Source organism: Panthera leo, chromosome B4 (assembly GCF_018350215.1).
Source record: "Panthera leo isolate Ple1 chromosome B4, P.leo_Ple1_pat1.1, whole genome shotgun sequence".
Lineage (NCBI taxonomy): Eukaryota > Metazoa > Chordata > Mammalia > Carnivora > Felidae > Panthera > Panthera leo.
Window position 1 is genome coordinate 95,724,718 of NC_056685.1, and position 14,629 is coordinate 95,739,346.

The following is a 14,629-nucleotide window of genomic DNA, read 5'->3' on the forward strand; positions in this document are numbered from 1 at the left end:
GTATGTCAATGTGGTTTTGATTTGTATTTCCCTGATGATGAGTGATGTTGAGCATTTTTTCATGTGTCTGTTAGTCATCTGGATGTCTTCTTTGGAAAGTGTCTAGTCATGTCTTTTGTCTATTTCTTCACTGGATTATTTATTTTTGGGTATTGACTTTGAGGAGTTCATTACAGATTTTGTATACTAACCCTTTATCCAGTATGCCATTTGCAAATATCTTCTCCCATTCTGTCATTTGCCTTTTAGTTTTGCTGATTGTTTCCTTCACTGCATGAAGGCTTTTTATCTTGATAAGGTCCTAATAGTTCATTTTTGCTTTTGTTTCCTTCCCGTGCCTGTGGGTGACATGTCAAGTAAGAAGTTGGTGCGGCTGAGGTCAAGAGGTTGTTGCCTATTTTCTCCTCTAGGACTTTGATGACTTCCTATCTTACATTTGTTTAGGTCTTTCATCCATTTTGAGTTTATTTTTGTGTATGGTGTAAGAAAGTGGTCCAGGTTCATTCTGCATGTCACACTGTCCAGTTTTCCCAACACCATTTGCTGATGAGACTGTCTTTTTCCCATTGGATATCCTTTCCTGCTTTGTTGCAGATCAGTTGGCCATATATTTGTGGGCCCATTTCTGGGTTCTCTATTCTGTTCCATTGATCTAATGTGTCTGCTTTTTTGCCAGTACCATACTGTCTTGATGATTACAGCTTTGTAATGTAGCTTGAAGTCCGGAATTGTGATGCCTTCAGCTTTGGTTTTCTTTTTTCAACATTCCTTTGGCTATTCAAGGTCTTTTCTGGTTCCATATGAATTTTAGGACTGTTTGTTCTAGTTCTGTGAAGAATGCTGGTATTATTTTGATAGGGATTGCATTGAATGTGTAGATTGCTTTGGTAGTATGGGTAATATTTTAACAATATTTTTTTTTTCCCAATCCATCAGTGTGGAATGTTTTTCCATTTCTTTGTGTCTTCTTCAATTTCTTTCATAAGCTTTCTATACTTTTCAGTGTGTAGATCTTTTACCACTTTGGTTAGGGTTATTCCTAGGTATTTTATGGTTTTTGGCGCAACTGTAAATGGAACAGATTCCTTGATTTCTCTTTCTGCTGCTTCATTATGGGTGTATGGAAATGTAACCAATTTCTGTATTTTATATCCTGCAACTTTGCTGAATTCATGTATCAGTTCTAGCAGTTTTTTGTGTGGAGTCTTTTGGGTTTTCCACATAGAGTATCATATCATCTGTAAAGAGTGAAAGTTTGACTTCTTCCTTGCCAGTTTGGATGTCTTTTATTTCTTTTTGTTGTCTGATTGCTGTGGCTAGGACTTCCAACACTATGTTGAACAACAGCAGTGAGAGTGGACATCCCTGTCGTGTCCCTGACCTTAGGGGGAAAGCTCTCAGTTTCTCCCCATTGAGGATGATGTTAGCTGTGGGTCTTTTGTATATGGCCTTTATGATGTTGAGGAATGTTCCTTCCATTCCTACTTTCTTGAGGGTTTTATCAAGAAAGGATACTGTATTTTGTCAAATGCTTTTTCTGCGTCTATTGAGAGGATCATTGTGGTTCTTATCCTTTTTTTTTCTTAATGTGGTGTATCACATTGATTAATTTGTAGATATTGAACCAGCTCTGCATCCCAGGAATAAATCCCTCTTGATTATGGTGAATAATTGTTTTCATGTATTCTTGGATCCGGTTTGTTAGCATCAGTTTAGATGTAAGGATACACACAGACTGAAAGTGAAGGGATGAAAAAAGACATTCCATGTAAACGGAAACCAAAAGAAAGTTGAAGTAGCTATTCATATATCAGACAAAATAGAATTTAAAACAGAGACTGTAATAAGAGACAGTGGCATTGCATAAATGATAAAGGGATCATTCCAACAAGAAGATAAGACATTTGTAATATTTGTGCACCCAACACAGGAGCACCTAAATATATAAAGCAGATATCAACAGACCTAAAGAAAGAAATAGCAATAAAAATAATGGTGGGGGACTTTAATTCCCCATTTACATCAATGGATACATATGCAGACAGAAAAGCAGTAAGGAAACATTGGCCTTAAATGACATGTTAAATCAGATGTACTTAACAGGTTTTTAGAGGACATTCTATCCAAAAGCAACACAATGCACATTTTTCCCAAGTTCACCTGGAACACTTTCCAAGATTGTATATCATGCCACAAAACAAGTCTTAATAAATTCAAGAGGACTGAAATATCAAGCATCTTTTCCAACCACAATGGTATAAAATTAGAAATTAGCTACACAAAGAAAACTGAAAATTTCACAAATATGTGGAGAATAAACAGCATGTTAATGAACAGCCAGCAAGTCGAAGAAGAAATCAAGAGAAATAAAAATATACTTTTAGATAAACAAAAATGTAAATGTAACATACCAAACTTTATAAGATGTAGGAAAAGCAGTTCTAAGAGGGAAGTTTATAGCGATACCTAACTCAGGAATCAAAAAGAGTCTCATATAGGGATGCCTGGCTGTCTCCGTTGGAAGAGCATGTGACTCAATCTCAGCGTTGTGAGTTTGAGCCCCATGTTGGGAGTAGATATTACAAAAAATAAATAAATAAAACTTTAAAAAAATCACAAAGAAACAACATGACTTTATATATCAAGGAACTAGAAAAAGAAGAACAAAGCCCAAAATTAGGGGAAGAAAGGGAACAACAAAAATTGGAGTAGAAATAAATGAAGCAGAGACCAAAAAAAAAACAAAAAAAGAAAAGAAAAAAGATCAGTGAAACTAAGAGCTAGTTCTTTAAAGATAAAATTTTAAAAACTTCAGTTAGACTCACCAAAAACAAAGAGTACTCAAATAAATAAAAATGAAAGTGGATGGGTGCCTGGGTGGCTCAGTTGATTAAGTGTCCAGCTCTTGATTTTAGTTCAGATCATGATACACAGTTCGTGAGTTTGAGACCCATGTAGGGCTCTGTGCTGACAGCACGGAGACTGCTTGGGATTCTTTGTCTCTCTCTCCTCTCTCTCTGCCCCTGCTCCAGTCACACTTTCTCTCTCCAAATAAATAGACATTAAAGGAGAAGAACCAGCATTTCCCAGATGGATTGGATGTCGAACCCCTTATTTAAGGAAGGAGGGGAGGGAGGGAGGAAGGGGAGGGAGGGAAGAAGGAAGGAAGGGGAGGAAAGGAGGCAGTGAGGGAGGAGGGGAGGAAGGAAGGAAGGAAGGAAGGAGAGGGAGGGAGGAAGATGTGAAAGCAGACGCTTTACAACTGATACCACAGAAATACAAAGGATCACGAGACACTACTGTGAACAATTATATGCCAATAAATTGGACAACCTAGAAGACATCAACAAATTCCTAGAAATATATAACCTACCAATAATGAATCATGATGAAATATAAATTCTGAACAGACTGATTACTAGTAAGGAGATTGAATCAGTAATCAAAAACCTCCCAACAAACAGAAATCCAGGACCAGATGGCTTCACTGGTGAATTCTACTAAACATTCAAAGAATGTTCTACTAAACATTCAAAGAATACCAGTCCTTCTCAAATTCTTCCAAAAAGTAGAAAAGAAGGAAACTCCAAACTCATTTTGCAAAGCAAGCATTACCCTGACACCAAAGCCAGACAGGGACACCACAAGAAAAGAAAATTACAGGCCAGTATCCTTGGTGAACATAAATGCAAAAACCCTCAACAAAATATTAGTAAACTGAATTCAGCAATACACTGGAAAGATCATAACACCATGATCAAATGGGATTTATTCCAGGGATGCAAGGATGGTTCAACATCCATAACTTAGTCATTGTGCTACACCATGTTAACAAAATGAAGGATAAAATCATATGATCATTTCAGTAGATGCAGGAGAAGTATTTGACAAAATTCAGCATCCATTTATGATAAAAAAAAAAAAAACAAAACTTCTTAACCAAGTGGGTATAGAGGGAATGTACCTTAACATAATAAAGGCCATATGCAGCAAACCCACAACTAGCATCATACTCAATGGAGAAAAACTGAAAGCATTTCCTTTAAGATCAGGAACAAGACAAGGGATGCTCACTTTTGCCACTTTTATTCAACATAGTATTGTAAGTCCTAGTCAGAGCAGTTAGGCAAAGAAAAAGAAACAAAAGGCATATGGTTAGAAAGGAAGAAGTAAAACTGTCAGTATTTGCAGATGATATTATATATAGAAAACCCTTAAAGACTCCCATCAAAAAACTGTTAGAACTAATAAGCAAATATAGTTCATTGTAGGATATAAGAAATCAATAAGCAAAAATCAGTTGTGTTTCTAGACACTAATAATGCACTATCAGAAAGAGAAATTAAGAAAACAATCCCATTTGCAGTTACATCAGAAATGATAAAATACAGGCGCCTGGGTGGCTCAGTCAGTTAAGTGTCTGACCTCAGCTCAGGTGATCTCACAGTTTCTGAGTTTGAGCCCTGCATCGGGCTCTGTGCTGACAGCTCAGAGCCTGGAGCCTATTTTGTATTCTGTGTGTCCCTCTCTCTCTGCCTCTCCCCAACTTGCGTTCTATCTCTGTCTCTCTCTCTCAAAAATGAACATTAAAAGAATGATAAAATGCATAGGAATGAATTTCATGAAAATGAGGTGAAAGACTTATATGTTGAAAACTATAAAACATTAAAGAAAGAAATTGAAGACAAATAAATGGAAAGATATTCCATGCTCATAGGCTAGAAGAATTAATATTATTAAATGCCATACTAGTCAAAGCAGATTCAGTGCAGTCCTTATCAAAATTACAATGGTGGGGCACCTAGATAGCTCAGTCGACTTCAGCTCAGGTCATGATCTCCCAGCTTGTGAGTTTAAGCCCTGCATTAGGCTCTCTGCTGTCAGCACAGAGCCCACTTCAGATCCTCTCTCCCCTTCTCTCTCTGCCCCTCCCCCCACTTGCACCCTTTCAAAAATAAATAAACATTTAAAAAAATTACAATGGCATTTTTCGTAGAAGGAGAATACCCAACCCTAAAATTTGTATAGAACCATAAAGGACCCTGAATAGCCAAAGAAATCTTGAGATGAGGAACAAAGCTAGAGGATCACACTCCCTGATTTTCAACTATATTACAGAGCTATAGTAAAACAACTATAGTAAAACAGTGACATAAAAACACACACAGATCAATGGGACATAATGCAAGAGCCCAGAAATAAACTCATTCATATATGGTCAATTAGCTTACGACAAAGGAGCCAAGAATATATAGCTAGGAAAGGACTGTCTCTTCAATAAATGGTGTTGGGGAAATTGGACAGTCCCATATAAATGAATGAACCTGGACCACTATTCTACACCATAGACAAAAATTAATTTAAATGAATTTAAGAGTTAAGCCTAAGACCTGAAACTCCTAGAAGAAAACATAGGCAGTAAGCTCCTTGACATAGGTCTTAGCAATGATTTTTTTTAATCTGACAGCAAAAGCAAATGCAACAAGAGCAAAGAGAGACATTAGACTACATCAAACTAAAAGGCTTCTGTCCAGCAAAGAAAACCATCAGCAAAATAAAAAGGCAACCTACCAAATGGGAGCAAGTGTTTGCAAATCATGTCTCATAAGGGGCTAATGTCCAAAATATATAAAGAACTCCTGCAACTCAATAGATTAAAAAGAAAACCTTACAGAGAATCCAATTAAAAAATTGGTCAAAGGTCTGAATAAACATTTTTCCAAAGAAGACACAGAGTTGGCCAATAGGTACATGAAGAGATGTTCTGTATCATTAATTATCAGGGAAATACAAACCAAAACTTATGAGATGAGATAATACTTCATACCTATTAGAATGAATGGCTAGAAACAAGTGTTAGCGAGGATGTGAAGAAAAGAGAACGCTTGTGCACTATTGGTGGAATGTAAATGTGTCCAGCCACTAGGGAAAACAGTATGGAATTCTTAAAAAAATTACAAATAGAACTATGACATGATTCAGCAGTTCTACTCCTGGATAGTAGGTGGAAGAAAACAGAAACATTAACATTGGAAGATAAACCTTATTCGTTGCAGCGTTATTTACAATAGCCAAGATATGGAAACAACTTAAGTTTCCATCAATGGGTGAATGAATAAAGAAAACGTGCTGTATATATATAGAGAGAGTGGAATGTTATTTAGCCATAAAAAAGAATGAACATCTTGTCATTTGTGACAACATGGATGGACTTTGAGGGCATTATCCTAGTGAAATAAGTCAGAGAAAGATAAATAACATGATCTCTCCTGTATGTAGAATCTAAAAGTAAATAATAAAATCAATCTCATAGATACAGAAAACAGAGAGGCAGGGGTTTGGGGTGGGGGGGAGAAATGGGTGAAGTGTTTTGTTTGTTTTTAGTATGTAAATTGAATTATTCTTTATTTTTAAAATTATAAAAATTTTAAGTTGTGATTATAGTTATTGTGATTCTGCTTTTTTAAAAAGTTCTTTTTATTTATTTTATTTATTTTTTAAAGAATATTAACTTAAAAAAATTTTTTTAATGTTTATTTATTTTTGAGAGAGACAGAGACAGAATGCCAGTGGGTAAGGGGCAGAGAGAGAGGGAGACACAGAATCCGAAGCAGGCTCCAGGCTCTGAGCTGTCAGAACAGAGCCCGACGTGGGGCTCGAACTCACGAGCTGTGAGGTCATGACCTGAGCTGAAGTCGGACACTCAACCGACTGAGCCACCCAGGCACCCCTAAAAAAGTTCTTTTTAAAAAAGAGTTCTTATTTTTTAGAGACCTTATTAAAATAATTTATAAATAAAATTATGTGTCTAGAATTTGATTCAAGATAGTGGTAGGGGGCCACCTGGGTGGCTCAGTCAGTTAAGCATTCGATTTCGGCTCAGGTCATGATCTTAACTGCTGTAAATTCAAGCCCTGCGTCGGGCTCTGTGCTGACAAGCTCAGAGCCTGAAGCCTGCTTCAGATTCTGGGTCTCCCTCTCTCTGGCCCTCCCAGCTCGTGCTCTGTCTCATTCTGTCTCTCAAAAAAAAAAATGTTAAAAAAAAAAAAAAGATAGTGTTAGGGATGCTTGCTGAATATAGATGAAATTGTATGATGGACATAAGGATTTTCATTATGCTGTTTTTTCTCTTTTTATATATGTTCGAAGTTTTTCAGATTAAAAAGTTTTTTAAAAGAGAGAAGGGAAAATGTTTATCACCAATAGAATGTATACCATAGTTAGGAAAACCCTAGTCTGTGGAATATTGGATTGAAATGATTTTGTCAAATTATATTCCTTAATTTATGGACCACACACTCTTGAGAATTTGATGAAACTATGGTTTTTGTCTCTAGAAAAATGGATATAAACACAAACTTTGGAGTAAATTTCAGTTTTACAAAAAACTGAAGGTCATTCATAATTCTTGTAGAGCTTTAATTCTCTAATGAGGTCTCCTGACCAACAGCATCAGTATCACTTGAGATTTTTTAGAAATGAAGATTCTTCTGCCCTACTAAATCAACTGACTCAAAATCTCTGGAGGTGGTACCTAAAATCTATGTTTTAACAATTTTTCCATATGATTGTGATGCACACTGAAATTTGAGAGTTTATTTGTATTCTTGCTGCTTGTGTATACATATCAATCGCTTGGGGATCTTGTTAAAATACATATTTGATAGAGTCGGTTTGGTGTGGGCCTGAGCTTTTCATTTGTAACAGGCACCCGTGTGGCGATGATGCTGGTCCTCAGACCATACTGTGAGTACCACGGTTCTAGCTCTATAGCTTAGAAGTGTTATAAATCTCATATATCTTCCTAGAAAAAAATTTGAGTATTTCTGATATGCTTGTTTAAAAACTATTGAACATACAGAAATACTAATATATTTTACACATTTTTGTAAAACAAAAAATAGAGATTTTGAAAGGTTGAAGAAAAATAAGTAGAAGTTAGAATTTGTAATGTTTTCTAATTTCATCTCATTGGATTTTCCTGTACAACTAAATTTGGAAACCATTGTTCTAAGGACTCCCTCTTTTCTTTCTTCGTTTTTCCCGCTACGTATTTTGTGAATATTTACTTCTAATCTGTGCCTTATATTTTCATTTTTTAACTGTGTCTTCAGAGCAGAAGTTCTAAATTTTAATAAGGTCTTATTTGTCATTTTTTCTTTATGATTTGTGGTTTTTGTGTCTTATATGAGAAATCTTTGCCCAAATCAGAATCACAAAGATTTTTTTCCTACAGAGATTTCCTCCTATGTTTTTTTTCTAGATATTTCTGGATAACTGTGCACACCTTATGTTTTACATCTAGGTTCATAATTCATTTTTTAATTTTTGAATATGGTCAGAGGTACAGATAGATCAAGGTTTATTTTTTATATGTAAATGTTCAGTTCTAATACTGTTTCTTGAAAAGATTATTCTTTCTTCATTGAATAATCTTGGCACGTACATCAAAAATCAAGTGACCAGGGGCGCCTGGGTGGCTCAGTCAGTTAAGTTTCTGACTTTGGCTCAGGTCATGATCTAATGGTTCATGACTTTGAGCCTCACTCACATCAGGCTCTGTGCTGACAGCTCAGAGCCTGGAGCCTGCTTTGGATTCTGTGTCTGCCTCTCTCTCTGCCCCACCACCCCTCTTGTGCTCTGTCTCTCTCGGTCTCTCAAAAATGAATAAATGTTAAAAAAAATTTTTTTTACTAAAAAAAAAAAAAAAAATCAAGTGAGTATATATGTGGGGGTCTATTTCCAGACTCTGCTCCATGATCTTTAGAGCTCTCCTTTCACCAATATCTCACTCTCCATTGGGGTAACTATGTACTATATCTTTAAGTTAGATAGTATGAGTGTTCCAGCTCTGTTCTTCCTCCCTCATCTTAAACTCTTTCATTCTTTCAAATATTATTTGCATAAAAGTATTACATTATTTGTTGACGAGTAAATCTTGTTCCCTAAATATCAGTTGTACTTAGAATAATATGAACTATTTTTTTTAATTAATTTTTTCTTTTAGTTTTTTTTTTTTTTCTTTGAGATAGAGAGGGTGTGATGAGGGAGGGGCAGAGAGAGAGGGAGAGAGAGAGAATCCCAAGCAGGCTCTGCATTGTCAGCATAGAGCCCGATGCGGGGCTCAAACTCATGAACCATGATGAGATCATGACCTGAGCTGAAGCAGGTGCTAAACTGATTGAGTCACCCAGGCACCCCAGAATAATACAAACTTTGACATATCGCCAAGTATATTAGAAAATCTTGAGGGTATTACTTGTATACAGACATTTGTTCAAAGTAAAAACTTTTTTCTCTCTCTTGATGTCACTGTGGCCATTATGCAACTGGACAAATGCAGTTGCTATTAAGTTTTTTAAACTTGCAGGAAAAGCTATTCAGTGAGCTGACAAAATGTTCATTATATTTAGTTTTCCTGTTGGTTGGAAGTCAGAAATGGCTATTGTGGTGGCATACTGAAATTATAGAGAGAGAAAATTCATAGATTGTGGTCTTAAATTTCTGTTTTCTCCTTCTCTTAGGGATGATAGAAACAGCACAAGTGGATGAGAGAGCAAAAGGCAATGGCTCCAGTCAACCAGGAGCCACAAGGCGGGGTGTACAGATTATTGATGATGAACCTCAAGCCCAGAGCGGTGGCGGAGGGTGCTGTTCTTCTGGATAACTGATCACACTTAAGAGATTAAACAAACAAACTGTGGATCATTGCCCTCAACATGAAGACTGCCATATTCCAAGTCACATTATTTTACCAATGGAATTATAGAATTAACAGTATTTTAAATTACGTTTATAACACTGCAGAGACCTTAAGTGCTAAACTTAGTGGAGTTTGTGACCAGAGAATTGGCATTTTTCTACAAATGTTAACAAAGCAATTACCAATGGCCTTTTTACATATTTTTTTCTTTAATAAGGAATAATATGCATGTAGAAAAGACCTACTTAAAGGCTTCATTTATATTCTTTTAAATCAAATCTTTATTTAATAACTTATATATGTTGTTGGAATGGTATACATTTTTGCAGCCCTTTGTATTTTGTGGTAGTTTGAATTGTATCACTTCTAAACAGCAAACTGTTTTTGTTTTTTTTTTGTTTTTTTTTTAAATTAGCAGATACCTGAAGTACTATTTTTGCAGGGTTTGCACAGGCCCCTTAACTGTCTACTACTTTGATATAATCTATATACAACCTGTATGCTGAGCTGGTAAAATACATTGTAAAATTACATATTAAATATTTTATCTGCTTTTACAAGCGCAAGGTGCAAAACTACATACAGTAGTCTCATTGATGACTGTAAAGTGAATTAACATTTGGTGATAATGCCTAAGCTTTTTGACTCTGACATAAAGATCATAGCTCCCCTTCACTTTTGTCTTAACTTGAAAGTGGCGTGTTTCAATTTTCACATATACTTTACTTGAATTATTGCTGTTGTCATATTTTTGCCTCTGTAAGTCTTTCTGATGATTGAACAACAGCATTTGCCTTTTGGTTTGTTGGGGTTTGGGGGGGCTTTTTTTGTTTGTTTTTATTTTTGTTTGGGGGGGATTTTTTTGGATAAAAGAGATGAATTCTGCTGATTTTGTTTTAGAGTGGTTACCTTAGAAGTATTTGAGTGGAGCATGCTGAATTTCACTTCTGCAATGGCTTTAGTTTTCTCTTAGGCTTTATATGAGATGGGTTCACTGGTGTCAGAAGAGAGGAAGAGGTACCAGACAGTTGCCACTCACCAAGACTCATTCATACAGCATGTTAATGGGTAGTTCTTGCTCCTGGGGCAGCACTTTTAAATCCTTTGTGAGCAAATTGTATTTGTTCATTGCTTGCCAGAGATGAACACAGAAAAGTTTGTTCCATTTTATAAGAGCTGTCCTGAGTTTCTGTGAAGGGAAACATTTCATGTAATGCGGTTATAGCAAACACTGGAAAGATTTATTATAAAATTATATTCTTGTATACTTTGTAAATTAGTCTCATTAGGTTTTTTTTTTTCCTAAGCATAGGACTGAACTTAAATTTGTTAATTTTAATAGAATCAGACAGTGCTCACAGAAGGATCACAAATTGTGGAAATTAACATACATTGTTCTTGTTCTAATATATATATTTTTCCATTTCTGTCATGCTTGGAAAACTAGTAAATGTTATGTCTAAGATAAAATGGAATGGTTCCTGGATTTACTTCTTACAAGAAGCAGTAGTACGCAATAAAGTCGTTGGCATGAGCAATTAAGAGGATGTAAAGAGGTTATAGTTACTAAAGAAGTACTACCATATTTTTAAGTTAAGAGCTTAAGGTTTCCCAAATGGGTTTAAAGTTGAATGGATTGACACCTTTATGCTATGCTGTTAAAATTTTAACTTAGTATTAAGCGTTCTGTGAGCCCTCACTTTATCTTCTTTGGTTACTCTCCTTCCCAAACTCAACAGACTGTTCTCTCTGTTGTGTGTGTTTGGGGAGGATGGTATGGGAAGAGTCAGAGAGATAAGCTAACATTTGTTTTGTTTTGTTTTGTTTTGTTGATTGTATAGTCTCTCAGTTTCCTATGAAGTTTGTGTTTATGCAGGGCATCATGGGAGACCAGAGGAATCATGAGTATAAATGCAGGAAAAATTGTTTTGCTCTTCTGGTTCTTCCACAGGTAGTTAAGAAAGCCTTGCCATTTCTACTATCATACGTGCAGATGGGAAAGAAGCTCTTGTTCAGAGTGAACTGTTTTTTAAACTAATGAGAGATGAAATTGAGCTTGATTTCAAAAAGTAAAATCATAAAGCCTGATAATTGAAGAGTTGTACTCTCAATTTTTGACCCTATATTAATGATATTAAGTCCAGATAAGAACCTCTGCTCCAAAGTTGCCAGATAATTATTGATGGGGTACAACCACTCTCCATATATTTTTTTCTTTTCTCTCCCTTAGTTTTTGTGTATCATTCTTAACCTTAAGCATTTCATTCTGTTTTTCACCTTGTAATTTAAGCTAATTCAATAGCAACAATAAATAATAGGGAATACCTGTCCTTGCTCTAAAGTCTGAGAGTTCTTTAGTGGGATGAAGGAGGAATGAAAGAGGACCAGCCAATTGTAGTATGTGCATAAAGGAGCGATAAAGAGATGAGAAACTAAGGCTGAGGAAATTTCTCTGATACTTTCTTCACTTCTTTAACATATCTTTTGTGTTCCTGTCCTTATGAATTGTACTATTAGGAAGAAGACATGAGTTGTTGTATTGTATATTAAAAGTAGTAGGTAGGTAGAACCAATATATTTTTCAACTAGTAAGTGTATACATTTAGTATATATAATTAAAAATTGGTATAAGATAGTCATTAAAAATACCTGAATATTATGTTAAAAGTATACAATCGTTTCTGTAATGATGATGAGTATTCTGCATCTCGTTTTGCTTTGTGATTATAGAGGAAGATCATTGTTTTTAAAAATGTATATTGCAACAATTTGGGGGTAAACAGCAATCTCAAAAAAAAAGCATCATGTGATTGTATGAAATATGAGTGTTTGAATTTGTTTTGTTCTGGGGAAATCACCTGAAAACACCCTAAAGCTATGGCTGTTATAGCTAAATTGAAGTCCTTTTTTTGTTTGTTTGTTTTTAATATTAGCTATATGTTATTAATGATTACATTTTATTTGGCATTAGAGTAAGAAAGAAGAATGATTTAGGTTTTCAGCAAGAAAAGATAAAATTTGGGATATATGACAGGAGGTTAGTGAGGAGTAGACTAGAAGTCAGGTAGATATGAAACTCTACAACCTGACATTTTTATAATTGTTTTGAAATACATTATCATTTCTAAATAAGGCAAGTTATGCATTGTACCAAATATTTAGAACATACACAAAATGAATTGGCATACTATTTAATATGATTTGCAATTTTCTGTATTGTAAATGCTACCAGGAATCTAGATCATTGATGTTATCTCCAAATAATAGAATTTACCCTTATAATTACCACTTATATTCTCTCCAGAAGTGAGATGTTGATCTGTGCCTTTAACTTTTGAAATTCATCTTTTGACCTCCGTTTGCCATATAGTTTTCTTCATAGATGCAGTCTGGCAAAGAGGGAATACATATTTTGTGGCTAGTAAAGCTGTTGAGATCTTCTAGAAAAGGGTGTAGATCGTTGCAACCAGCAGGAGCCTTACAATAATGTCTAAAGTACAGGGACTAAGTAGATCTTTATTCTTTTCTAAATTTCAAAATGTATTAGCTAGGTTTTAATAACTAAAAGCTGGGATTCATTGAATATATACATTCACTTGATTTTGTAATAGGCATTGATTCTAGTATTTTGCTGTTCTATAATTTTCAGTCAACAAAAACAATAATGTATTTGGACCAAAATTTATGTTACATATATGTCTGGCTTCGATGTCTTTTCCCTTTTCAAAGAAAACAAATCACTCAGAATTCTGAGCAAATTTTCCTAAGTGCAAGTATTATTATATTAATCATATGTAATGAAAAAATGTAAAAGTACTCTTTTAAGAGTTTCCACTTTCAAGCAACAATGCTTCTCTTCTAAACAAATACCACTTTAATTTGATAGACTTTTAGCACTGCGTGTGCTCTCTGATTTATATATCATCTCTTCTGAGAAGCTGAGCGTGCTTTTAAATATTAGCCTTTCTACCACAAATTTTCAGTAGATAAATTAACATGGCAAGTTGATGTTACATGGCACACCCAGTAAGAATCTTATTCTTTAAGCATCTTGTCCTCTTCAGAGGCCTGCACGTATTTCTAAGTGCTTTACATTAAAGCCAAAAGATGAGCCTGTCTATCTTTATTCCCAGTGTGTCAGTTCTCACCTTGATTTTGATACTTCCAGACAACTGTATCATCTCTTCATTATCAAATACTCAAGAAAAAGCTAATACGACTTCCTTAAGTTCGAGCTTGTGTAGAGCAATGAGAGAAAGGTGAGGGACAGCAGAGATAAAGTACGGTAATGTTGAAATACAGACAACAGTGGTATTTGCTAAACTGTATCGTTGGTAGCAAGCTCTTTTAAGGAAACCATCACATGTAGTACTTCCTAGAAATGTAAAAGCTCATTTTTTTTTAATTATCTGAGAATATATTCTAGGAAAAAAAGAATAAATATTGTGAAAGTGCCCCTCAGGCACCCTCTCCCAAATGGAAAACATTGCTTTGTAGTATATACTCTCTTCAATTACCTTTTTGCTGTGCATTTATATACATATATATTTACCTATAGAAATACATAGTTTTGTGGGTTCTAAATTTTTATATAAATTCTGTCTTACTACGCATATGTTTTGCAACTTGCTTTTTTCTCTCACCAACATGTTTAGGAACTGTTATGTCAGTATATGCATACTTTCATTTTATTTTCTGTCACATCTCTTTGGGATGTTTGCCTTTCAGGATAACTTCTGACTTTCCATGAAACCTTCCCAAAAGGAATCTTGTCACTTAGGTAGATTTCACTAGACTCCTAGAATGTAGATGCAAGCCAGCGCTTAGACAGAATCAGGGTCTTCCTTAAGCATGTGAATTGGGATATTAGAAAGGCATTTGCTGGGGCACGTGGATGGTTCTGTCGATTAAGTGTCTGACTTTGGC

The 14,629-nt window shown here is 35.1% G+C and overlaps 1 protein-coding gene across 1 annotated transcript in view; it reads left to right on the top strand.

The window, feature by feature from the left end:
- Nucleotides 1–11,615, top strand: part of RAB21 (RAB21, member RAS oncogene family) — a 41,141-nt gene extending 29,526 nt beyond the window's left edge. The window contains exon 7 of the mRNA XM_042947182.1: nucleotides 9,525–11,615. Within this exon, the coding sequence (XP_042803116.1) occupies nucleotides 9,525–9,667 (143 nt within the window). The 3' untranslated portion in view covers nucleotides 9,668–11,615. The remainder of the gene's footprint in view (nucleotides 1–9,524) is intronic.
- Nucleotides 11,616–14,629: the final 3,014 nt, after the last annotated feature.